This window comes from Suillus subalutaceus (assembly GCF_016647625.1).
Source record: "Suillus subalutaceus strain FC151 chromosome Unknown DFJ58scaffold_45, whole genome shotgun sequence".
Taxonomy (NCBI): domain Eukaryota; kingdom Fungi; phylum Basidiomycota; class Agaricomycetes; order Boletales; family Suillaceae; genus Suillus; species Suillus subalutaceus.
This window is the reverse complement of record NW_024540294.1, coordinates 169,638-192,976: the sequence shown is the minus strand read 5'-3', so window position 1 is coordinate 192,976 and position 23,339 is coordinate 169,638. Positions and strand designations below refer to the sequence as shown.

General features: G+C 48.5%; 8 protein-coding genes across 8 annotated transcripts; 4 read left to right on the top strand and 4 right to left on the bottom strand.

Annotated features, from left to right (window-relative positions):
• Positions 1 to 208: 208 nt before the first annotated feature.
• DFJ58DRAFT_880027 (Six-hairpin glycosidase-like protein) lies at positions 209 to 2,029 on the top strand (the record flags this gene model as incomplete). Its single annotated transcript, XM_041394523.1, has 5 exons — positions 209 to 327; positions 443 to 832; positions 889 to 1,082; positions 1,136 to 1,275; positions 1,329 to 2,029. The coding sequence occupies 5 exons, from the start codon at positions 209 to 211 to the stop codon at positions 1,821 to 1,823; spliced, it is 1,338 nt and encodes a 445-aa protein (XP_041244503.1). The 3' UTR covers positions 1,824 to 2,029.
• A 213-nt stretch (positions 2,030 to 2,242) lies between these two features.
• On the bottom strand, positions 2,243 to 3,569 carry DFJ58DRAFT_345823 (uncharacterized protein). Its single transcript, XM_041379961.1, has one exon. The coding sequence runs from the start codon at positions 3,447 to 3,449 to the stop codon at positions 2,292 to 2,294; it is 1,158 nt and encodes a 385-aa protein (XP_041244502.1). The 5' UTR covers positions 3,450 to 3,569; the 3' UTR covers positions 2,243 to 2,291.
• A 14-nt stretch (positions 3,570 to 3,583) lies between these two features.
• DFJ58DRAFT_716133 (uncharacterized protein) lies at positions 3,584 to 5,371 on the bottom strand (the record flags this gene model as incomplete). Its single annotated transcript, XM_041384188.1, has 7 exons — positions 3,584 to 4,272; positions 4,322 to 4,355; positions 4,405 to 4,558; positions 4,798 to 4,882; positions 4,939 to 5,019; positions 5,100 to 5,147; positions 5,200 to 5,371. The coding sequence occupies 7 exons, from the start codon at positions 5,369 to 5,371 to the stop codon at positions 3,584 to 3,586; spliced, it is 1,263 nt and encodes a 420-aa protein (XP_041244501.1).
• Positions 5,372 to 5,828: 457 nt separating this feature from the next.
• Positions 5,829 to 10,592, top strand: DFJ58DRAFT_785159 (condensin complex subunit SMC2). The gene is made up of 18 exons (XM_041390012.1): positions 5,829 to 5,894; positions 5,945 to 6,084; positions 6,133 to 6,282; positions 6,335 to 6,472; positions 6,525 to 7,559; positions 7,606 to 7,896; positions 7,951 to 8,394; positions 8,455 to 8,619; positions 8,669 to 8,762; positions 8,810 to 8,925; positions 8,979 to 9,220; positions 9,268 to 9,405; positions 9,456 to 9,593; positions 9,645 to 9,797; positions 9,847 to 10,205; positions 10,274 to 10,309; positions 10,365 to 10,480; positions 10,530 to 10,592. The coding sequence occupies exons 1-15, from the start codon at positions 5,867 to 5,869 to the stop codon at positions 10,121 to 10,123; spliced, it is 3,549 nt and encodes a 1,182-aa protein (XP_041244499.1). The 5' UTR covers positions 5,829 to 5,866; the 3' UTR covers positions 10,124 to 10,205; positions 10,274 to 10,309; positions 10,365 to 10,480; positions 10,530 to 10,592.
• Positions 10,139 to 10,516, bottom strand: DFJ58DRAFT_659630 (uncharacterized protein; the record flags this gene model as incomplete). The annotated part of the gene is made up of 3 exons (XM_041382098.1): positions 10,139 to 10,206; positions 10,275 to 10,309; positions 10,365 to 10,516. 3 exons carry the CDS (start codon positions 10,514 to 10,516, stop codon positions 10,139 to 10,141), a joined length of 255 nt encoding a protein of 84 aa, XP_041244500.1.
• Positions 10,593 to 10,911: 319 nt separating the features above from the next.
• On the bottom strand, positions 10,912 to 11,442 carry DFJ58DRAFT_659578 (uncharacterized protein; the record flags this gene model as incomplete). Its single annotated transcript, XM_041382095.1, has 2 exons — positions 10,912 to 11,148; positions 11,212 to 11,442. The coding sequence occupies 2 exons, from the start codon at positions 11,440 to 11,442 to the stop codon at positions 10,912 to 10,914; spliced, it is 468 nt and encodes a 155-aa protein (XP_041244498.1).
• A 2,884-nt stretch (positions 11,443 to 14,326) lies between these two features.
• DFJ58DRAFT_345666 (uncharacterized protein) lies at positions 14,327 to 16,219 on the top strand. Its single transcript, XM_041379960.1, has 4 exons — positions 14,327 to 14,337; positions 14,390 to 15,342; positions 15,399 to 15,553; positions 15,611 to 16,219. The coding sequence occupies exons 2-4, from the start codon at positions 14,545 to 14,547 to the stop codon at positions 16,032 to 16,034; spliced, it is 1,377 nt and encodes a 458-aa protein (XP_041244497.1). The 5' UTR covers positions 14,327 to 14,337; positions 14,390 to 14,544; the 3' UTR covers positions 16,035 to 16,219.
• A 4,578-nt stretch (positions 16,220 to 20,797) lies between these two features.
• Positions 20,798 to 22,461, top strand: DFJ58DRAFT_840958 (uncharacterized protein; the record flags this gene model as incomplete). The annotated part of the gene is made up of 3 exons (XM_041392660.1): positions 20,798 to 21,595; positions 21,652 to 21,806; positions 21,864 to 22,461. 3 exons carry the CDS (start codon positions 20,798 to 20,800, stop codon positions 22,459 to 22,461), a joined length of 1,551 nt encoding a protein of 516 aa, XP_041244496.1.
• Positions 22,462 to 23,339: the final 878 nt, after the last annotated feature.

Here is a 23,339-nt window from a genome sequence, read left to right as displayed (position 1 = left end):
TTTTCCCTGCTTGATCCCTCATAGTGACCTTTAATGTCTTATTATCAACGTCAACTGCTTGTCATGAGACCAGACCAGGCGTTTGTCCAAATTTCGTATACGGCTGACTCGGACTGAACACTGGAGTGGTCCTGGACCTGGCGGTGTTACTATTTAAAGCCAGTCTCAGGCTGGTCCAATGTTGCAACGATCCCTCGAACTCCACACGATGTTGCTTTTTATGACAGGCCTCTTACTGGGGTTGTCCAGTCAAGTAAGGGCACAGAATCTTACAAGTGCACATATATCCACCATCAGTGAGCGACTGGCTCAGGGTGCAGTGCACAGGTGAGCATAGGCGTCACTCAACATTCTGCATTGGGTAGTAGCCCCACTTCTCAGTTCTATTCGATGGTCCCAAGGATTATAAATCTCACTGATAGCACCTCCTTTATTTCTGCAGTTGGGAGTATGGAACGCGCGCCGAGGCTCTCCTGGAGCTCAATACGCCGACATACTCCGTCGTGTCTTTCAACGCCGTCCCGCCTCCCCGAAGCATTCCATCTAATATAACAAGTGCACTTGGCGAAGTGTTCACCATTGCGCACAACATTATCGTCGCCCGAAGCTTGTCCAATATTATTGGCCCCCAGCCCCTGATTGCTGATACGAGCGCAGGAGATCCAGCAAGTATTGGAGTTGCTGTGTTACTTGCTAACTGGACGGGACAGGGGGCCCTAGATGGACTAGACTATGCAGGGGCGGCGCGGGACCAACTCGACTACCTGTTTCAAAACGTGTCCAAGACCAGCGATGGTGCCATTTCTCACATAGTGGACCAATTGCAACTTTGGTAAACATAAAAGTTATCACTGGATGCTCCCATAAATGACTAACGTCTTCACGTAGGAGTGATTCTGTGTACATGGTCCCCCCTTTTTTGGCATATTATGGTGTCCTGACACGAAATCAGACCATTCTGAGCGAGGCGTATACACAGATCAGATTGTACCGAAAATATCTTCAAGATGTGACGGCCGGCAATTTATGGAAGCATATACAACTTGGTCAGACAGGAAATGACGATGGGTACTGGTCGACAGGTGCGCAGGTTCTCTTGAGCATAGCAGGAATTCCTTGCACGGTTCAATTACAGGTAATGCATGGGCGGCGGCAGGCATGATACGGGTCCTGGGGACTATTCAACGTTCCCCGTACGCGAATTCGCTCAAGAGTCAACAGAACGACCTTGCCAATTGGGCGGACGAAATTCACCGAGCAATGTATTCCCACATTGTGCGTCCAATCTCAAAACTGGCCTGTCAGAGTGTGTCTTATCACCAGATCAGAACTCCAACGGATTGTTCTATAATTACGCTGACAATGATACCACGTTTTATGATGCCTCATCAACTGCATTACTGGCCAGCACGGTCTATCGGTTGTCTCTCCTTGGCAACATTCACACACACATCCCCCTCGCTGAAAGGGCTCGCAAGGCGCTCTTAGCTTCTGTTGGCACCATTGTTTCCGTCACCACTTCCTCAACAACACCAGCGCCAAGCACAACATCCACCGCACTTCCCACAATGGGCACAAACATGCCTGGCCTGCTCCACTTCACGCCGGAAGGATGGCTCACCCCTGTAGTGAATCCATACTCTTATGGCGAGCAGGGCTCCGACAGTCCAGAGGGACAAGCGTTCATCCTGGAGCTGCAGGCTGCGTGGCGTGACTGGGCAGCAGACGGGGCACAGGGTACAAATAGCGCCCGCGAAGCTCGGCCTCATGTCTTAATGATAGGAGCTATAGTGGTCTTGCGGTTGATGATCGTCATTGGCTAGATAAGGTGTCGTCACGGACCATTTATTGCTAATTTATTGACACTCGTTTTTGTACTGAAGCGCATATTGTTTCAACCAGTTTGGAACCCTCACAATACAGTTCATACGATATGATGCATATTACCTTTATCTACAAGCTAGAGGAAAAACGTGGTGGTATTTATGGTGTCCATTATAAACGGGTTGCAATAGGTATAATGAATGAATGAGGCCAGTCGCGTTGCAGTGAAGTCTGAAAGGTATGCTGTCATGATGATAAAAAAAGGCAAAATACGTCACAACATGATAGCACAATCATTGAAACGAGGACAACGCATGGTGTTGATGGGGCCGCAGAAGGACCCAAAAATGGCCACCTAGCGCCCTGATTGACGCCTAGAACATCACATAAGTACAGGGATGGATGGCCACACTTAGACTCATGTCCTACCTTGAACCACAGTTGTTACCATTGAGCTACTTGCTCACCTATGGCTTCCGCCAGCTCTCCCTCCCCCTTTGACCCCAGCCACCATCCCTTCCTCTGTGGCTGTCCCACCCGCTCGAATCCCGCCGGGAATCATTACGTCGATAGTCTTTCTCATAAGACCCACCGCCTTTCGGGTAGTCCCGTCGTTCATACTCATTATATCGTCGCTCATCTTTGAACGATCCAGTCGAGGATGCAGAATACGGCGGCGGCGGCGGCATTGGCACAGTTGATACGCCTGTGTTGACCGGGGCTGGTGCAGTCGATGACGGTCGGGGTGGGAGGGAATGACGAGAAGTAGGGTGAGTCCCGTTTGAGAACCCATTTTGTGATGGGCCAGGCAAGTACAACGGAGCTTGAGGGCCTCCCTGAGAATACTGGAAGGACGGAACAGGCTGCATGTCCCGCCCAGAACCACTGACTGATACGCCCTGCGAGAAATTCGAAGAACCAGGGGCAGAAGCACTAACCCCGCTCAAAATATTCAGACCCGACTGCACAGCTGTCATAACTTGTTCAGGCAATGCAACAGGGGATGTCATTGGAATTTGTTGATTATGAGGCACTGGATATCCGTGGGCTCGCAAAAGGGCTTCAACCTCCGAAGGGTTGATTTGGAATTGTTGCCTCACACCGTTATAAAGCGGGTGCGGGCCTTGTTGTGGCAGAACAGCGACAGCTGGTGGAGATGGCCCAGCACGGCGAGGATCACGCATAGCTGCCGAGCCATTCACGTCAAGATTTGAGATAGAACTCACACCATTATGCTCTGGGTGAGGAGTAACAGGAGACTGGACCTGAGAGCCAGTATTTGTTCGAATAGCCTCTTTCGCGGCTCGAATAGGACCAAGTCTATCGGCCGCTGATACACTGGATGTAATCGCAGGAGAATGGTATAACGAAGCGATACGTGGCTCCGACTTTACCACTGGAGAAACCTGAGCATCGGTCCTAATGCGCGCAGGGGAAGGTCTCGCAGGATGGGCCAAAATTGCTATGTTCGATTGAAGGGGGGGTACTTGTGCGAAAGGTGGCGATGGCCTGGTAGATGTTACGGGAGGAGTAGGCGTCGGAGGTGGCGCTTTTGCCTGCACTGGAGCCTTTTCAACAGGCAGTCGGGAATCTGGGGATTTTTTTTTCTGCTTTGACTGAGACATTGCAGGGGCAGCCGACACTTTCGTTGGCAAAGGATTTGACTCGGATCCAGTCTTCTGTTGGGAAGCAGATCCCGAAGACTTTGATTTTGAAGCTACATATGCAAGTAGTGGATCAAAGATTTGTCAAGAAAAGTTTAACAAAACGGCTCACTCGAAGATGCAGCGGGTGGCGCCTTCGACGCAGTTACTTTGCGAGGCTTCTCTTCCTCCTCACTGTCATCATCATATTCTGCGACCCTTTTCCGTTTCTTGGTTTTTGTAGGTTTTCCAACAGCCGGTTTGTCACCTTCCCCATCAGTTTTTAGCTCGGATATTTTGAGCCTTTTGGTCATGAATGACAACATATGCTTGGTGATCCTGCTGTTTGCCCGAATATCTTTGTGGTCATCGCGTACATCTTTTCGCATCTTTTCAATGGCAGAGGAGAGTTGTGTAAGTGACAGCCGACCACGGAAGAGGTAAATTAGGACACCGATCATCACAAACTCTATAGGAGAAACACGAGTGGGCTTGTTAAGCGAGCGACTGTATTTCTGGTCCCGAGCAAGGACGAGAAAGACACGGAACGTATCTAGCAAGTCATCGCGAAGCTTCGGAGAGACAGGGTCGCTCTTCAAGAGCCACTTTTCAAGTGTCGGGGCGGACGGAACAGTGGGCTTGGGATGGTTCTCAATGAGGTAGCCTATAGATGCCACACACTGAAAGTCACGTCCTCGTGCGTGACCCCAGTCAAGGTAACCCTGAAATCCATCTTCGCCAAGGACTTGGCTTTGAATCTCCCGAATGATCGTAGGCCAAGGGCCAACAATTGCTTGCATGCGTTCTACGTGTGCATCAAGCTACTGTACAACAATGAAAAAAGCAGTGCTGACCTGCAGGAGTAAGCGCAACCCCTAGTTGCACTCTCTTAATCATCGTGTGAGCTGGTAGCATGCAACGAGGCTTTAACACTTACCTGGAAGATCTCACGTTCCTGATCTGGATTGATGTCGCTGTACTCCACGCATACAATCTGCTTGTTCGAAAATTGATGGATAAGTTGTTTAGGAAGGAGCTTTCGCCTAGCATTCCTGGCGCTTGGTTTGTACCAAAGTTTTTCATTTGTGAACCTAGACAGTATTGGATAATATGCATCATAGGGGGCTTAGAGGAACGTACGAATCTTTATCTGTGATGGCATGCCGAATTGAGTGAGTGCATGCAGTAAAAGCATGTATGACTAACGTGGAATCTAGTAATCCAGATTTAGTGGAGCGATGACCCTGCAGATGGAAAAATTACAAACCTGTCCATCCATAAACCTGAATCAAAATGGCGGTATATCAGCGAATTATTCCCGTTCATTCACTGTATATACCTTTGTATTGAAGTCAGCCTTTGCTTCCCATCGATGCAAGTTCGCAATTCACTGCCATCATCGGCTGTTGACACCGCTAGTGATGCCCTCCCTATTAATGCATGAGTCAACCAGGGGGAGAAATAGACTTGCCAAATATTATTGGTGGCATGTAGTAGTTTCGCAGCATGGAGTCGATAAGACCGGATTGCTTTAGCTCTGGCCATACAACATCTTTGAACGAGATGGAACATCAAAAAATGTTGCGAGCAAAGTGACAAAGAGAGACGTGTCTTTCAGGGCGAGAGACTCACCACGTTGGTATTCTGGGTCAAGGTCAATCGCATTGTCGATGATTTGGTCTGCAAGAAGGGTAATGTACGATAAACACCGGTAGTGAGCCGCTCGCCTTACCGTAGAGTGACTTGGCTGTATACGATGTGGTCCGTGGTGCGCGTAGGACGCCTGAAATCTTGTATTCTTTGGTGCCTTTCTTTGACGCCGTTGTCCGACTTGTTTTGGATAGCGGGAAGTCGTCTTCGTCAGAAGATAAATCTGTCAAGTCAGAGACATCTGACAGCGACATGATAGGAAGGATACTGGGTTATAGGTGGCAGTTGTTCTGACCAAATCGCTAACAATCTTATAGTGGTCGTCTGAAAGAAGATCTTTGCCCCCGAGCTTCATGTGTGTTTAAGTTTGACGCAAAAAATGAAGCGAAAAGGGAGTATTTGCGCTAATCCGTGCTAAAAATCCCGAACGCTTTCATCAATACAACTGTCGAATATTACATTGGACTTGGACTTATGGCTGGTGAGACAGCGATCCGAATCACATATATGTCCAGCTGAGATAGACGCCAAGTCCTCTGCGCTTAATTGTCGTACAGACGCTTCCTCGTACACAGGATGTTACCGATTAGTACATTAGTACATAATGACTTTCAAATTTGTAATAACTTACGGAACATTTTTGGCTCGAAATTTCTGTATAAAAGATTGGTCACGTGCAAGGTGAATGGATCCGCCACAAACACGCGTCGCGTCGCGTCTTACCATATCATCAACGCCAAACTTCAATCATGCGGATAGAAGAACTTGTGGTCGAAGGTATGACTTCAAGTAAATAAATGAGTTGTTAGATAACATTTCTTTTGAAGGTTTCAAATCATATCCAGTCCGAACTCAGATTACGGGTTGGGATCCATCATTCAATGCAATCACTGGCCTCAATGGATCTGGCAAGTCCAACATACTTGACGCGATTTGTTTTGTGCTTGGTATCACTAATATGTCTCAAGTGAGTACAAAGTGTCTTTGTTAACTGTCACACTCACCCGCACCGCAGATGCGAGCTCAAAACCAGCAAGACCTTATTTATAAGAGAGGCCAAGCTGGTGTTACCAAGGCCAGCGTAACAATAGTCTTCGACAACTCAGATAGAGAGAAGAGTCCAGTTGGATTCGAGAACTTGAAGCAGATTACAGTCACGCGTCAAGTGCGTTCACAACTTGTGACACATCTGTGCTTGAAACTCACATCCTATACAGATAGCGCTTCCAAATATATCCAAGTACCTTCTGAATGGTCACAAATCGCAGCAGAACAATATTCAGACTCTATTCCAGAGTGTACAGCTGAATATTAACAATCCTAATTTCCTCATCATGCAAGGCCGTATCACCAAGGTAAGTTCAGTTTCGTCGCTTTCGCACATTTGGATTACATATTTTTGAACAGGTCCTTAACATGCGTCCACAAGAAATCCTTGGCATGGTCGAAGAAGCGGCAGGTACCCGCATGTTCGAGGATCGAAAGGACAAGGCCAAGAAGACGATGTCGAAGAAGGAGAAGCGCGTGCAAGAGATAACGTCTCTCCTTGAGGAGGAGATCACACCTAAGCTAGATAAACTCCGGGAAGAGAAACGTCAATTTATTGCGTTCCAGAAGACCCGGACGGAACTGGAGAAGATTGGCAGGAAACTGCGTGCTTGGGAATGGACAGCCGCCAATAAGAGGGTAGAGAAGGCGCAAGATGATATCGAGAACAAGAAAGCAGAGATGGAAACGACAGAGAAGCGGAAGAAGAAGCTTATCAAGGAGATGAAGGCAGCCGAGAAGGAGACGCAGGAGGTCAACGCGAAACGGGAAGCAGAGCGGAAGAAAGGTGGTAGGTTCAAGAAGATGGAGGAGGAGGTAACGCTCTTGGCAAAGGAGCTGGTGAAAGTTCGAACCCAAGTCGACCTTGCGAACGGTAACATCACCGACGAAAACAAAAGCGTCGCCAGTGCCGAGGCAGAGCTACAAGAGCTCCTTAAATCTCTGGAGGAAAGGCGTGCCCAGGCCCAAGAACTCGAATCGTCTTATATGTCCGTTAAAGCGAAGCACAACGACACGCAAGGATCGCTCTCGAAATCAGAGGAGCTACTGCAGACGCTGCTCACTGGTCTGTCATCGAGCAACACCGGGAACTCTGGAGGTGGCTACATGGGTCAGCTTGCAGACGCAAAAGCCCGCATGGCCCAAGGGTCGGCTGAGGAAGAGCAGAATCGCGTGAAACTCAATATGAGTGAGAAGGAGCTGAAGGCATTGGAAGCAAAGTGGAAGGATGTGGAGAAGGAAGCGGGCCAAGGGAAGCGTAATATGGAAAACATGCGGACGGAAGCCGAGAAGCTCAAACGCAAGATCGCCGACTGTGGTTGGAGCGCCCAACAAGAGCAAGAAAGCCAAGTCTCCCTAGCGACCGCGAGGGGACAGGTCCGGCAGTTTACCGAGGTATGTTCTATGCTCTATTTTATGTCTATATATAACGGTCATGCAGGGACGCGATGCAATCAAACAACGCTTATCGTCATTGAACTTTGATTACTCGATGCCATACCCGAATTTCGACCGCACCAAGGTGAAGGGGTTGGTTGCTAACCTGACCTCGATCCCTCCCCAGCACCAGAACAAATCACAGGCGCTAGAAATCGTTGCCGGAGGCAAGCTCTACAACGTCGTCGTTGAAGATGAGAAAGTTGGCAAGGACCTCCTCCAGAACGGAAAGCTGAAGAAGCGCGTCACCATCATTCCACTGAACAAAATAAATTCATTCGCTTTAAATGCTCAAGTGCGTATCTTATTGGCTCAGCTAGTGAAGGAAGGATGCTTATTTTTTCACCAGAGATTGGCGCAGGTTGATCAGCTTGCACCGGGTAAAGCTAACCTGGCACTATCGCTCATTGGCTACCCAGAAGAAGTGGCTCGCGCCATGGCGTTTGTCTTCGGAGACACCATCGTCTGCGAGGACGCTGAAGCCGCCAATGCGGTCACATTCGGTGCAAAGGTTAGGTCTGTCACCTTGAACGGCGACCTGTACGACCCTTCTGGTACGCTTAGTGGAGGAGCAGCTCCAAGCGGAAGCGGCACACTGCTAAGGGTGCAGGAACTCCTCGAGGCAGAGCGCAAGCTGGGAGAGGCACAGTCTCGTTTGAGTGAACTTGAAAGAGCAGAAGCGGCCAATCGAGAGAAGAAAGAATCGTGGAGAAAATTCACTCGCGAACTCGACATCAAGCTGCACGAAGTCAGTCTTTTGGAGCAGCAAGCAGAAGGGAGCAACGCTGTAAGGGTGAGTGCAGTCATCGTCATCATTCATTCAGTTCAATATTTAATAACCAATGTCGTCTAGCTCGGTGCTGAGGTAGAAAATCTGAAGAAGACAATTGATGCTTTAAAATTGGCTGTCCAGGCAGCCAAGGAGAAACAAAAAGCCGCCAAGGAGGAGTGCAGTAAGCTTGAAAAGGACATGGACGAGTTCAAAAACAACAAAGAAGGCAAGATCAATGAATTGAAGGCGAGTACTCCTTTCATCCTTCCTTCTAGCACGCTGACCAGCTATGCAGGCCGATATTAGCAAGAAGAAGGCAGCTCTTCAGAAACAAGCTGTTGTGGTAAAGACGCAGCACAAGGAACATCAAACTGCAGTACTCGAGCTTGGTAGGAAAGCTTTTCAATTTCTTATTCTGCTCGCTAATGACTCCTAGAACAAATGGAAAAGGATATCAAGGAGGCTGAGGACAGCATCAAAGGTGCTCACACTCAAATCGCCAAGCTTCACAAGGACATGGCAGCGCTCAATACTAAGCTTGCCAAGCACGAGGTACGATTCTCTGCAATTCCGGCGTCCTGGCAGATCCTTTTCATGCAACTTAGGCGGACCATGCAAGAGCGGAGCACAAGCTTCAGGAGGAACGGGCAACGCTGACTCAATTCGACAACGAGCTCAAGGACCTGGAGAATGCCATTCGTGAGCAGAAGAAGGGAGTATCTGACGCGGAAATCGAGCTGAAAAAGTTGGAACACGATGTTGTCGCACTTGAAAAGGACAAAGTCACGCAGGCCAAATTTGTGACCGACTTGGAGAAACAGCATGAGTGGATTCGGGATGAATACCAGTGGGTAATCCCTTGCTCTTTTTTGAATATACTTGACTTTCTCGAAGGTCGTTTGGCAAACCCGGCTCACAGTATGAGTTTGATCAAGATATGCCCTCGTTACGAGCCAAGGCGGACGAGCTTGAAGAGAAACAGAAGGGGATGAAAAAGAAAGTCAACCCGAAGGTCATGAACATGATTGACACGTAAGTCTTTTCAGCAAGATACTGATTTGATTTGAATGAATTGTGACTAGTGTCGAGAAGAAGGAATTGGACCTCAAGAAGATGTTGGCGACAGTTCTGAAGGACAAAGAAAAGATCGAAGACACCATAGAGGAGCTGGATCGATATAAGCGTGATGCCCTCCAGAAGACATGGGAGAAAGTGAACGGGTATGATGATTCCTTCACCGTCAGCCCATCACCACTCATCCACTTTTGTAGTGACTTTGGTGGCATCTTTGCCGAACTGCTACCTGGCAACTTCGCCAAACTTCAGCCTCCAGAAGGTCAAGACTTAATGCAGGGACTTGAGGTGAAAGTACAACTGGGGACTGTTTGGAAGCAAAGTCTCACCGAACTGAGTGGTGGGCAACGGTACGAAAGAGTTGTCGGTAAGATATTGTGACTGACGAGTATTTCACAGCTCCTTGATCGCGCTTTCTCTCATTATGGCCCTTCTCCAATTCAAGCCGGCGCCCATGTACATTCTTGATGAAATCGATGCCGCTCTCGACCTCTCCCATACCCAGCATATTGGCCACCTATTCCGAACTCGTTTCAAGGGCTCTCAATTTATAGTCGTTTCACTGAAAGAGGGCCTATTCACGAATGCAAACGTACTGTTTCGAACACGGTTCCGTGATGGCACGTCGGTAGTCGAGCGGACGGCGAATAGGTCAACTTCATCACTGTACACATAATATAATCCTGTATAATTACTGTGCGATCATTGTCACCGCCATGGCTATGCATGCTAATGCGACGTATGGGGAGAGGCGTTCTCCTGTAGATATGTTGTGTGAGGGCTGTTCTTCAGGAAGCCGGCAGGAAATTGCAAGTATCAGAACGTACCTATGCGCGCAGACATAAAGAATAGTCCAAGGAAACTGTTTACTGTCTCAGCATTCATGGACACCCTTCCAGTCAATAAGAGCAACATACCCTTCCTTGTTTCTATCGACCAGACGTGGGGCAACTGCGCGAACGTAGGTGCAAGTGCAGATCATCAATAAGATGACCAAAAGCAGGGACTGAAAGTTGAAAAGTGCTGACTTTGGGCCTTCAGCTGGTGTACGATGCAACAATAAAAACATACCATACCATGAGGAAAGTGACAGCCTACAGATGACCCGCAGATAGATGCGTCACGGTTTGAACGCGACAAAGCTGTGAGTGCTGACTAAGCGGCTATTAACGCGTCGACTACCCTTGGGCCCGGCCAGTGCCCGGCCTGCCTTGATGAGCAACAAAAGCTTCGGGGGCTACTTACACAAGGGAGGCATAAAGTCGTTTATATTTATTGCATACAAAATAGGAATCGGCTTCCATCACAAGATGCAATAGAGGTGGAGAGGGCACGCGAGTGGACGACAAGCTATTGGCTTAAGACATGGTTACACTACATATACAACATTTGTGCCAAGTACTGAAATTGATCCCGTATACCGTATCTTCAACACGGGAGCCCATGCTAACATTGGTTCCCAATTTAGAGCACACGGTTCTTCCACCCATTGTCCCACACAGCTTCGGTGATAGTCTTGGGATCAGTGGCTGACTGGAACCCAACCCTGACCACAATCCGAGGCTTGACTGCGATTTGCGCATACAAGAAGGCGCTGCTCTCAACCGCGGTGCCCAAGACCTGGCCTTTGTGCATACCACCACTTTTGGAGAAGTACATCTCCTGCACCTGACTATCGGTAGTGATGTAATACACGCGGATCTGTCATGATGAAGTGAGAGTGAGATTGCGGGGTATGGAAGGGCTAGCGTCGAAAACTTGTACCTCTTGCAGCTCATTCCACGATATGGCTGCGATGGGCGTGTTGATACGGGCAGCGGGCATAGGAGAATTGATGAGATTCTGGAGGCTATAGCTAGTGCTTGTTGGGTCGGTCAACATCATTTGGTAGATATTATAGTCTTTGTGCTGAAAGTAGACCCGACAATTCCCGTCTGTGCTCTGCACGGCAGCCGAAGCGGTACCGACGAAGTTGGTGGGCAGAAGGTCTGACATTGTTGCTACAACGCGAGAAGATGAATATAATCAACTGTGGATGTGTTGCTAACTGTGACTCACATTGGTAGAAGGTCGTTGGTGTGATGACTGTTAAGCAGGCATTGAGTCTTGCTTTTAAACCTCCAGGCAACCCCTGTCTGGTGTATAGTGCGGATATCAATGGTTCCTTGCTCGGAAGCAAACACGAGAAGATAAAATAGTGAGGAGTCTCTACGGTGTCTGGGCACAGATCTGACTGTGATCTAGAAGTTGTGGGTCCTAGATACGGCTATCGTGCGCCCTCCGAAATAAAAGTGTCACTCAATGTGCATCAGCTGGGACCATGACATAGTTAATAGATGACATAGATAATCTGTCGAAGGCAATGCGTGACAAACCTTTGGACCAGAAGGCGTAGCCTCGCCGTGGCCCTCTAATTCCATCCACCATAATACTTGGGCGAGGCGATGCGAGGTTGGTGATTCCATCTTACCTAACATCGAAGCAGCGGTGTATGCTCAGTCAAGTACTAGGTCATCTGTTCATGCGGGTCAGCTGGTCAGAACAATGTCATCACCAATGATCTCATCGCAGGACCAGCCTCTGCTGAATTAATATTAACATTCTTCGCTTTGAAATCGAAGCAAGATCCTCGTCATTGGCAATAAATTCTTCTGGCCTAGTCGTATGTGCCCAAGCTCCGGCCTGCAGATGACCTGCAGACAGATGAGTCGTCACGCGTCACGGTTTGAAAGCTTAATGCTGCGAGTGCACTGCTTAGCAGTGCTTACTAAGCGGCTATTAGCGCTGACTCGGATGTGCACGTTGGCTCGGCCTCGACGCGGACGAGCAGCAAAAGCTTCGCAGGCATCGGCGGCTAGTATCCTACGGACTCCTCGCCATCGATAATGTCACTGTACAGGGTGAGCCGTGACTACGACATGACGGGATGCGACTTGTCAGGTTTAAGTACTGCCTCACAACTACTTCAAGATGCGAGTTTAGCACACAACCGCCTTGCGATACCAACAAAAAAGCGGACCGCGTGTACTTTTATTCTAGGCTGAGCTGCCCATTTTTGCGGGGCCGTCCAACATTTTTCGCCCCAGGCTGGTTCTTAGCACCTTTCGGACGCCCACGACCGTGCTTTGGGATTAGACATGCAGGTGGCGAGGGATGACAATACATCACGTACACCCGGACAATCCAGACACGCCGACAAGTTTTCATACTCCGCCCAGATGATTCGTCCTCAATATCTCATAACCTCTGACCAGCTGCTCCGCGTTCTTGTCACACGTTAGGACTTTAAGGCTTGGAAGCACGTCCACTGCTTTGATGGTAGGCTGGAGCGTGTTGTGGTATGTGTGATTGGGATTTCTGAAAGAAAGGTGTTTGATATTGGGTGGTAGGTCGAGTGCTGGTGGAAAATGTGTGGGCACATGGTAAATTAGCAGCTCTTCGAGCGCAGTGCATATACGGAGCAGAGCAGCAGAATACATTTTGTAGTACGCGAGACGGAGGGAGCGAAATCGCGGGGCATGGAGAGAAAGAATAGTTCACCGACAGCAACGGCAAGCCTCGGGCATTTAGCACATCAAGCATTCCCATCATGGTCAATGGTATGCTGATGCAGATCGCGGATCGATCAGTTGTGCGGGCGCACGTGATCCAGCGCCATTTTTGTTCGTCCACACATCAACCACCTTAAGAACTCACAATGTCAATTTCCAGTATTTGGGCGTTTCTCTGACGCTGAGACCATGTGCCCGCCCCAAGAATTCAAGGTTGACATTACCATACATACTAGTATGCGTGCCGAACACCGGAAGCCTGGGCTGTAAAATCTTGAGGTGTGTCTCCGTTTAGACTACAATCTTCCATAGAGCTGACATTCGGCCCCAAAGTATATGACCAAGAATGCATCATCTGGATAGATGACATAAAGACATTCCAGTCTATTCATCGACGACATTCCTCCTTCATCCCAGACTCCGTTCTTACAAAGATCGATGAGGTCTCGTCCGAGAATATCATTCTCCACACATCCTGACGCTGCGGACGCTTAGAAAACGCGCCACGCCCGAGAATGATGGAGGTTGGCTTGTGCAGCCCTTTATATTGCGTTTGTCCCGTTTCATTGAACTTTCATATGTGCTTTGACCCGTGGAATGCCCAAGCCCACGGCGGGGAGACAATGTGTTCCTACAAATTACTTTTCATGTTAAACAAATACCAAGTCGATTAGCAGCGCTAACAAAGATCTCGCAGGTGCGAGGCGGTCTCATCATCGTCCGTGATGGACACTGCATTTACATATCAATTCACGGAACTGGGTTACTCGTCGTCATTGACTTGAAAATACACCTTGACATTTGCTCGTGTGATCCCTTGACTTAGGCGCTTGGAGACACACATCGTTCTAGTTGGACATGATATTTCTTATTCGTATCCATAAGCATGTGATCCCCTGTCTGATGGTTTTGTATTGATAAGTTTTGTCAATCAGATTTTCAAGTATGATGCCGATGACTGCCAGCAGCATCTAGAGCATATGACAAGTCCTATGCACGCAGGAAAATTCATGGACATGCACAATTGAAGGGGAAAGTACTCTGTGATTCAGTTCCAGCGCGTCGCGTTTAATATTGTTCATAAATAACTCATACATCTTCTTGCAGGAAGAAAGCTTCCGAGCCTTCTGAAAATTGACCATCAACGATCGAATTGAACATGCACACAGTCGTACGGGGGGATATCCGGATGGTCTACTATTATCCGTTGACAGAATCTGCGCGTGAAAGGATGGCGGATGCATCCCTTTGTATGACACCAATTCGTGTGCTCTGACCGCTTTGCCTGGGCAACAAGTTGGACCAGGACGCGAATGAAAGGGGAGGGACGCACCGCAGCGTAAGTCCTCCGCTTTATTTACTTGAAGCGGGCTTCCCATCAATTTAAATAGCGGTCCTACATCCCTTTCCTCATCTTCACCACAAATCGCATCTTCTCTTCCACATCCAAGTGTTTAAACATCCTTCATATTCTGTCACTTGCACGGTCCTACCATAGACAAAGACTGCAACACACACTACCTCTTTACCTTCTCAATCCGATTCAATGACAGACCAACGTCAAGCTCAGATGGGCCCAAACTCCTTCGCGTTGAAAACTCTAGACAATGCGCCCGAATACTATAATTTTGACACTGCTCGTCAACGCAGCAAGACCCCGCGTCCCCAGAAAAATGTTGATAATCGATGGCAGCCATACCCGATTCGGGGAACGCAAGACTTTCGCCAGCATGAGCCGGAGCTTCATGCCCAGCTTCTGCCTCAGTCACGTTTCCAAGCATACCCTCTGGACTTGTATATCAATCAAAACTTTGTTCCGCCTAGACCGGCTCCCAAGGCAGACTATGAAATGTCTTCCACGTTCGGTGCTGGTGGTATACAATATGGACAATCTATGCAAATGACGGCGGGGCCTGCAAGTGTTGCTCCCACACCTAACACTTATTCCCATCAGCCGTGTATGGCCTCATTCCCACCTTACGACAGCATGATCCCTCCGTCAGTGCAGGCAGCCGCCATTTTTGACGCTCCGGTCATGCAAGCGCAGCTGCCTGCACTCCCAGAGGGGGTGAAACATTGGCCGGCTTTGCACTCACTGAAAGACCTTCAGGCGCCGATCATGCAGCAGCACCCCCCTGCCTCCTCCGTGGTGCAATCTCAAATACAAGCAACCAGTTGCGACCAACGTTTCGACCAGGGAATTGCGCACCAAGTATCATCCAATTGCACAGCTGAAGGCAGCTCGGTGCAGCGTACCAAGCGCAAGGCAGTGAATAGTGGTGGGGTGGTACGAAAGAAGCAACAGAAAAATTCCCGCATTCGCCCTGATGACGATCCAGAATTTGTGAGTCAATTTTATTTCTTTGGTTCTCACCATCCCGCTGACAGCTGTTTCATCAGCAACGGGTCGTCAAGGAAGGGAAAGTCATGTACAAATGCTTGAAAGAGCACTGCGTAGAGATATACCTGAAGGAATGCAGCGTACACAAGCATAAACAAACCAACAGGCATCAGAAGCGAACCAATCGCTTGCTGTGTCTAGGCTGTGGCCACTAGTGAGTACCCTGCTACTTTCAAATGTGACTTGGGGCTGAGATATCTATTTTTACTAGTTTCAGTCGCGGTGATGGACTCAAGCGTCATGCCAAATCTGACCAATGTTCCAGGAACCAGGAAAAATCTTGTGTTGTCCCACCCACGAATTTGGCCACCGGAACCTTCGCGGTATCGCCCCAAGTCAACGGTCCTCAAGGACCATCCACCTTTCAAAGGACAGGACCTGGACAGGCGGCCCAGCAAACCCCACCCCCGTTTGTACCCGAGTCGAACTTTTTTTCTGGCCCCGCTGTGCAACCAGTGGTTCAGGCCCCAAAACTGAACTCTACGACTCAGAAAGTTACGCCCTTCATGCAGAACATTCTATCTCTGCCCGATGTGGGATCCAGTGTCCAGGCACCACATGAACAACGCTCCATACCCCACCAACCCTCTGGTATGCCCCTCGTGACCGATTACCGATCAAGAGGGGGAAGATGACATGAGCTTTTTTAGCTCACCGGTCTCTCTTGCATTCCCCGATCACGGATACTCAGCCCTTGATTCAGTTGTACCTGCACCTTCTACTTCCCAATTTGACGTTGTGGAGTCTTATTGGGATTGGTACAAGAGATTGGAGCAACCGGTTCACGGAGATTTCGCTTCGATGTACTAAGACAAGTTTGCATATTCTCGTTAGTATTCGGACTGCAATTTCGCACTGTATCATATTACCACATACTCAGACACCAGACGATCTCTTAGGAATAATTCTAGAATATATATATGTAACAACCTTACCTGTGAAACGTTGTAAACTTAACTCAATGCAATCTCTACCACCAAGCAAGGGACACCGAACATCTATAGGATGACCACCTGCGCACTTGTACTACACCAGTGTGGCAGCGAGACGTGTTTCTCCTTTCACGTCGACATAGTAGAGTCGATGGCATGGTGTGTAAAGCCTCGATTGGATGTTCGACCATTGAAGGTGGGAGGAGGTCATTTTTTGGCAGCAAAGGCGAAGTTTGTGGCGATTAGGCAGTGAGGGTGATATCTATTTTCTCTGGGGAAAAGATTATGGGCTTGCTTAAATATCTTTAGGAAACTCAATTGAAATGGCCTCGGTTCAGCTTTGAAAGGGCGAGACCCATGCTCTGCGACCTAGAATTTACGAGGCACTAGGATACCGTGCGTCGTACGAACTAGGCGGGCTAAGGTGCGAATGCTATACAATGTCGCAGTGTCGCACTAGTGGGAATCTATGTACACGAAGAGACGGGATTCGGATTAATAGAGGAGCGGGATCAAGGTGCAATGATAGCAGGAGGCAGTGTTGGACTGTTGAACATGAATCGTAGTCAGCATGCTGAGAGTAAGGGAAGAGTCAAAGCCGCCATCGCCCAAAAGCAAAGTCTGACAGCAAGTGAAAGTGAAAATAAAAGTTCGATCGAATGTAACCCGCAGGCCCAGTCAGCGTCCAAAGCGAAACTCGAGGTCGATCGGAGCTCGAAGGGAACGTAAAAGTTTGCTTGAAGGTTGCAAGAAATGCTGCGTTAACGAGATCCTAGTATGAGTCGTAGGGATATCTCGAGGCAAATGCAAAAGGCGTGAAGTTTACGCGCGACCAGTAAGCAATAATTCGTTGAGTTGATCGTACCATAGTCGGTGGTCATCGAGACTCGATCGAGAGGTCAAGCGGTCCAACTGTGATATGTAATAAGATACAGGAAAGCCAGAAGCAAAGAAAATTCAGATGAGCAAAGTATCGAGATAGAGAGATCGTCCAGGAGATCATCGACAAGTGTGAGTTCAGCAGTCGTTTTCAGGAAGTGATCGAGACATCTCATCCCTGTCAAAGTCGTAAAAGCTCACCGAAGAAACGCAGTCCTATCTCTCGAACTCGAACCGTTACCCAATCTCGTGCTAGAGCAGATACAGGTAGTCTGAGTCGAGATCGCATACTCGAAATCGGTTTAGTAGATCGTACCAAGTGCGTGGTTCGAATGACAGAGCATTAAGATGCAGTAGTGGAGATCGAGTCACTGGGCCTTTCTTTCGAAACCTCGAACGCAAGCCAATCAACCTCGTGCGAGAGTGTGTCCAAGTAGTCCAAGCCGCATACTCGAGATCGCATCAAGTTCGTAGTTTGGGGTCGTCTCGAGTCGTCGAGCACCGCAAGCAAAGCGTGATGCACCATGCTGTAGAACAATATTTAAACTGGTCGACGGCATATATGATATTAGATCTCACCATTTGTAAGTCCCAGGACCCAACGCTCATACAAGTCACAAGGTATCCAGTGCGCAGTCGAGGAAGAGCCGGTAAGTTATATACCAGAGAATATATCCAAGATGAGAAAATGTGAAAGAAAACAGCGGAATGAGCCAGTCTAGGCACCGACGACAGTAATTGGCACCCTGGAGGTTGTCATTGGTAGTTGGAGATGTAACCGTGAGAGCGGAGGTTTGAAACTCACCATTGGTACCGCAGGTCCGCAATATAGAAAAGTGCTCAAAAACAAGAGTCATGCGCTAGGGACCAACCCCATACGAGCGCGTGAATGTGAATTGCCATTCGCGGAAGCCAGTAAAATCCAAGTCGATCCTTTCGATTGAGATGTTAGCAAGTAGGATCTTACACCGGAAGTCATGGAAAGTGTGAACGTCGAAAAAGGTTGATATGTTGTCGAATTGAAATCTCCTGGGACAGCAACCATGGGAGTGGTGTCGATCGAAACTTCTAGCTAATTACGCCTCGCAGCAGAGATGCCATCATTCTTGATAACGCGCACAGTAAATTGAGGGAGATGTCAAGGACCAATTCATTACCAAGACTGAAAGTGGAAAACGGCAAGGGGCATGCGAAGTGGGAGTCTGATCCAGTAGTAAGCATTTCGGGGAGAGGGTCGAAGCCATCATCGCCCAAGAACAAAGTCCATCGAAAGAAAGGATAAGCAATATTTCGATTGAAAGCACAGAGCCAGAGGGGTGGAGGTCGATCGGAGGTCGAAGGGACCATGAGCGCCTGGCTGAATTAGCAATAGATATTGCTCAAACGAGATCGTGACGAGTGGTCATGAAAAATTGACATCTCAGGGTAAATGGCCAAGGTTTACCCAGCGGGGCAGTTACCCGTCGTCGCCAGTAGGGAAATCGTGAGGACAATTGCAAGCGGACTGCGAGATGTGGTGAGATCCAGGATGGTTTGGAAGCAAGAAAGTCAAGATAGCGATGAGAAGTGGAGATAGACTAGGAGAAGACAAGGTCACGATTTAAGTTGGAGGAACGAGTCGATTTCAAGAGATGCCATCGACTCGGAACAAAAGATAGTTCGACCCAAGACCCGACCGTCGCAGTCAAAAAGGCTCATTGGAGAGTCGTGAGTGACACAGTCCTCTCACTCGAACTTGAATCCAACCTCACGTCAGAGCAAGTCCGGGTAGTCCAAGTCGCATGGTCAAAATAGATTAGATCGTCACAGTGGTTCGGGCCATCTTATTGTATACCGCGAATATAGCTTGAATACAGTGTGAAGTTGGAGGTCAAAAGGAGTTCACCAATAAGAGAGGCTACAGCCTTTTATGGGCGTTGAGAAATTGCAATTGTGAGACATCCGAGCAGCTAGCTTGGATGATTCATTCCAATCTTGACCAGTCAATCGGTGACCGACAAGTAGAATCCAACCGCAAGACATTGAAGTACGAGTGAGCCACCGTGAAGGGTGCACGTTCAAGTAACAAGTTGAGTTCTGAAATCTGAATTGCCCGTTCAAGCGAACCAACAACCTGATGCTGACTAAGCAAGTGAGACTTGTTCCAACGAGTCTTGACCGACATCCATTATGACCAGAGAATGGCTCACCCAAGTATGATATCAGACAGGGTTTACCATCTAGCCATTCGCATGTGGAAGTCCAGCGCATCCTCCGTCTGAATACATTATCTTGAAACACTATCCTCCTTGACATTCAACAGCATCCAACCCCTCGTAGTAAGTGCACCAGTCAAAAGAACCCTGTACTTCGCCGTCATGAAACAGCACATCATTGGTTCACATCACCTTTAATGGAGACCACTTCTTTGGCATAGGCACTGAGGCATCTTGAGGTGTGTCTCCGTTTAGACTACATTCTTCCACAGAGCTGAAAGTATACGACCAAGAATGCATCATCTGGATAGATGACATAAATACATTCCAGTCTATATATCGGCGACATTCCCCCTTCATCCCAGACTCCGTTTTTGCAAAGATCGACTAAGTCTCGTCCGAGAATATCATTCTCTGTGCACCCTGACGCTGTGGACGCTTAGAAAACGCGCCACGCCCGGGAGCGATAGAGGTTGGCTAGTGCAGCCCCTTTATATTGCATTTGTCCTGTTTCATTGAACTTTCATATGTGCTTTGACACGTGGAATGCCCAAGCCCACGGCGGGGAGACAATGTGTTTCTACAAATTATTTTTCAAGTTAAACAAATACCAAGTCGATTAGCAGCGCTAACGAAAATTCCGCAGGTGCGAGGCGGTCTTAATCCCTTGACTTAGGCGCTTGGAGAGACACATCCTTCTAGTTGGACATGATATTTCTTATTCGTATCCATAAGCATGCGATCCCCTGTCTGATGGTTTTGTATTGATAAGTTTTGTCAATCAGATTTTCAAGTATGATGCCGATGATTCCCGGCAGCATCTGGAGCATATGACAAGTCCTATTCACGCAGGAAAATTTATCGACATGCACAATTAAAGGGGAAAGCACTCTATGATTCAGTTCCAGCGCGTCGCGTTTAATATTGTTCATAAATAACTCATCTTCTCGCAGGAAGAAAGCTTCCGAGCCTTCTGAAATTTGACCATCAACGATCGAATTGAACATGCACCCAGTCGTACGGGGGGATATCCGGATGGTCTACTATTATCCGTTGACAGAATCTGCGCGTGAAAGGATGGCGGATGCATCCCTTTGTATGACACCAATTCGTGTGCTCTGACCGCTTTGCCTGGGCAACAAGTTGGACCAGGACGCGAATGAAAGGGGAGGGACGCACCGCAGCGTAAGTCCTCCGCTTTATTTACTTGAAGCGGGCTTCCCATCAATTTAAATAGCGGTCCTACATCCCTTTCCTCATCTTCACCACAAATCGCATCTTCTCTTCCACATCCAAGTGTTTAAACATCCTTCATATTCTGTCACTTGCACGGTCCTACCATAGACAAAGACTGCAACACACACTACCTCTTTACCTTCTCAATCCGATTCAATGACAGACCAACGTCAAGCTCAGATGGGCCCAAACTCCTTCGCGTTGAAAACTCTAGACAATGCGCCCGAATACTATAATTTTGACACTGCTCGTCAACGCAGCAAGACCCCGCGTCCCCAGAAAAATGTTGATAATCGATGGCAGCCATACCCGATTCGGGGAACGCAAGACTTTCGCCAGCATGAGCCGGAGCTTCATGCCCAGCTTCTGCCTCAGTCACGTTTCCAAGCATACCCTCTGGACTTGTATATCAATCAAAACTTTGTTCCGCCTAGACCGGCTCCCAAGGCAGACTATGAAATGTCTTCCACGTTCGGTGCTGGTGGTATACAATATGGACAATCTATGCAAATGACGGCGGGGCCTGCAAGTGTTGCTCCCACACCTAACACTTATTCCCATCAGCCGTGTATGGCCTCATTCCCACCTTACGACAGCATGATCCCTCCGTCAGTGCAGGCAGCCGCCATTTTTGACGCTCCGGTCATGCAAGCGCAGCTGCCTGCACTCCCAGAGGGGGTGAAACATTGGCCGGCTTTGCACTCACTGAAAGACCTTCAGGCGCCGATCATGCAGCAGCACCCCCCTGCCTCCTCCGTGGTGCAATCTCAAATACAAGCAACCAGTTGCGACCAACGTTTCGACCAGGGAGTTGCGCACCAAGCGCCATCCAATTGCACAGCTGAAGGCAGCTCGGTGCAGCGTACCAAGCGCAAGGCAGTGAATAGTGATGGGGCGGTACGAAAGAAGCAACAGAAAAATTCCCGCATTCGCCCTGATAACGATCCAGAATTTGTGAGCCGATTTTATTTCTTTGGTTCTCACCATCCCGCTGACGGCTGTTTCATCAGCAACGGGTCGTCAAGGAAGGGAAAGTCATGTACAAATGCTTGAAAGAGCACTGCGTAGAGATATACCTGAAGGAATGCAGCGTACACAAGCATAAACAAACCAACAGGCATCAGAAGCGAACCAATCGCTTGCTGTGTCTAGGCTGTGGCCACTAGTGAGTACCCTGCTACTTTCAAATGTGACTTGGGGCTGAGATATCTATTTTTACTAGTTTCAGTCGCGGTGATGGACTCAAGCGTCATGCCAAATCTGACCAATGTTCCAGGAACCAGGAAAAATCTTGTGTTGTCCCACCCACGAATTTGGCCACCGGAACCTTCGCGGTATCGCCCCCGGTCAACGTACCTCAAGGACCATTCACGTTTCAAGCGACAGGACCTGGACAGGCGGCCCAGCAAACCCCACCCCCGTTTGTACCCGAGTCAGACACTCTTTCTGGCCCCGCTGCGCAATCACTTGTTCAGGCCCCAAAACTGAGCTCTACGACTCAGAAGGTTACGCCCTTCACGCAGAACATTATATCCCTGTCCGATGTGGGATCCAGTGTCCAGGCACCACATGAACAACACTCCACACCCCAGCAACCCTCTGGTATGCCCCTCGTACCGATTACCGATCAAGAGGGGGAAGATGACATGGACCTTTTTGGCTCACCGGTCTCTCTTGCATTCCCCGATCATGGATACTCAGCCCTTGATTCAGTTGTACCTGCACCTTCTACTTCCAAATTTGACGCTGCGGAGTCTTATTGGGATTGGTACAAGAGGTTGGAGCAACCGGTTCGCGGAGATTTTGCTTCGATGTACTAAGACAAGTTTGCATTTCTCGTTTGTATTCGGACTGTAGGATCATCATTATAGATTTGAGCTCGTATTGCAATTTCGCACACTGTACCATTTTACCACATACTCGGACACCAGACGATCTCTTAGGAATAATTCTAGAATGTATATAGGAACATGTATATGTAACAACCTTACCTGTGAAATGTTGTAAACTTAACTCAGTGCAGTCTCTACTACCAAGCAAGGGAAACCGAACATCTATAGGATGAACACTTGCGCCCTAAACTTGTACTATCAGTGTGGCAGGGAGACATGTTTCTCCTTTCACGTCGGTGCAGTATGGTCGTTGGCATGGTATGTAAAGCCTCGATCAGATGCTCGACCATTGAAGGTGAGAAAAAGTCCTTTTTTGGCAGCAGAGGCGAGGTTTGTGGTGATAACTACTTTCTTTGGGGAAAAGGTTATGGGCTTGCTTAAAGATATTTAGGAAAAAGGCGGGCCGTAGAACTGGGTGTGATGTGGGCAATTTGTCGAACGTCTTCAATCGAAATGGATTCAGTTCGGCTTTGAAAGAGCAGGATCAATGCCCTGCGACCTAGGGTTAACTTCAAGTTGAAGGACTAGGATCCTGTGCATCGTACGAACCAAGCGGGTCCATGTCCGAATACATACAATATCGCACTAGTGGCAATCCATATACATGAAGGGGCGGGACTCGGATTAATAGAGGAGCGGAATCAAGGCGGAATGATGGTGTACAAAGCAGCAGGTGTTGGACTGTTGAACATGAATTGTGGTCAGCATGCTGAGTAAGGGAAGTGCCATAAGCATCATCGCCCAAGAGCAAAGTCTGACGGCAAGTGAGAGTGAAAGTGACGGTCCGATCGAATGTAACCCGCAGG

What these genes read in the sequence shown, in the direction of transcription:
- DFJ58DRAFT_345666 (XM_041379960.1), top strand. Translation starts at nt 14,545, where the DNA reads ATGACAGACCAACGTCAAGCTCAGATGGGCCCAAACTCCTTCGCGTTG. An exon ending in CTGATGACGATCCAGAATTT is followed by an intron (nt 15,343 to 15,398) that starts GTGAGTCAATTT and finishes CTGTTTCATCAG; the next exon opens with CAACGGGTCGTCAAGGAAGG. An exon ending in TGTCTAGGCTGTGGCCACTA is followed by an intron (nt 15,554 to 15,610) that starts GTGAGTACCCTG and finishes TATTTTTACTAG; the next exon opens with TTTCAGTCGCGGTGATGGAC.
- DFJ58DRAFT_785159 (XM_041390012.1), top strand. Translation starts at nt 5,867, where the DNA reads ATGCGGATAGAAGAACTTGTGGTCGAAG. An exon ending in GTATCACTAATATGTCTCAA is followed by an intron (nt 6,085 to 6,132) that starts GTGAGTACAAAG and finishes CCCGCACCGCAG; the next exon opens with ATGCGAGCTCAAAACCAGCA. An exon ending in AGATTACAGTCACGCGTCAA is followed by an intron (nt 6,283 to 6,334) that starts GTGCGTTCACAA and finishes CATCCTATACAG; the next exon opens with ATAGCGCTTCCAAATATATC.
- DFJ58DRAFT_345823 (XM_041379961.1), bottom strand. Translation starts at nt 3,449, where the DNA reads ATGTCTCAGTCAAAGCAGAAAAAAAAATCCCCAGATTCCCGACTGCCT.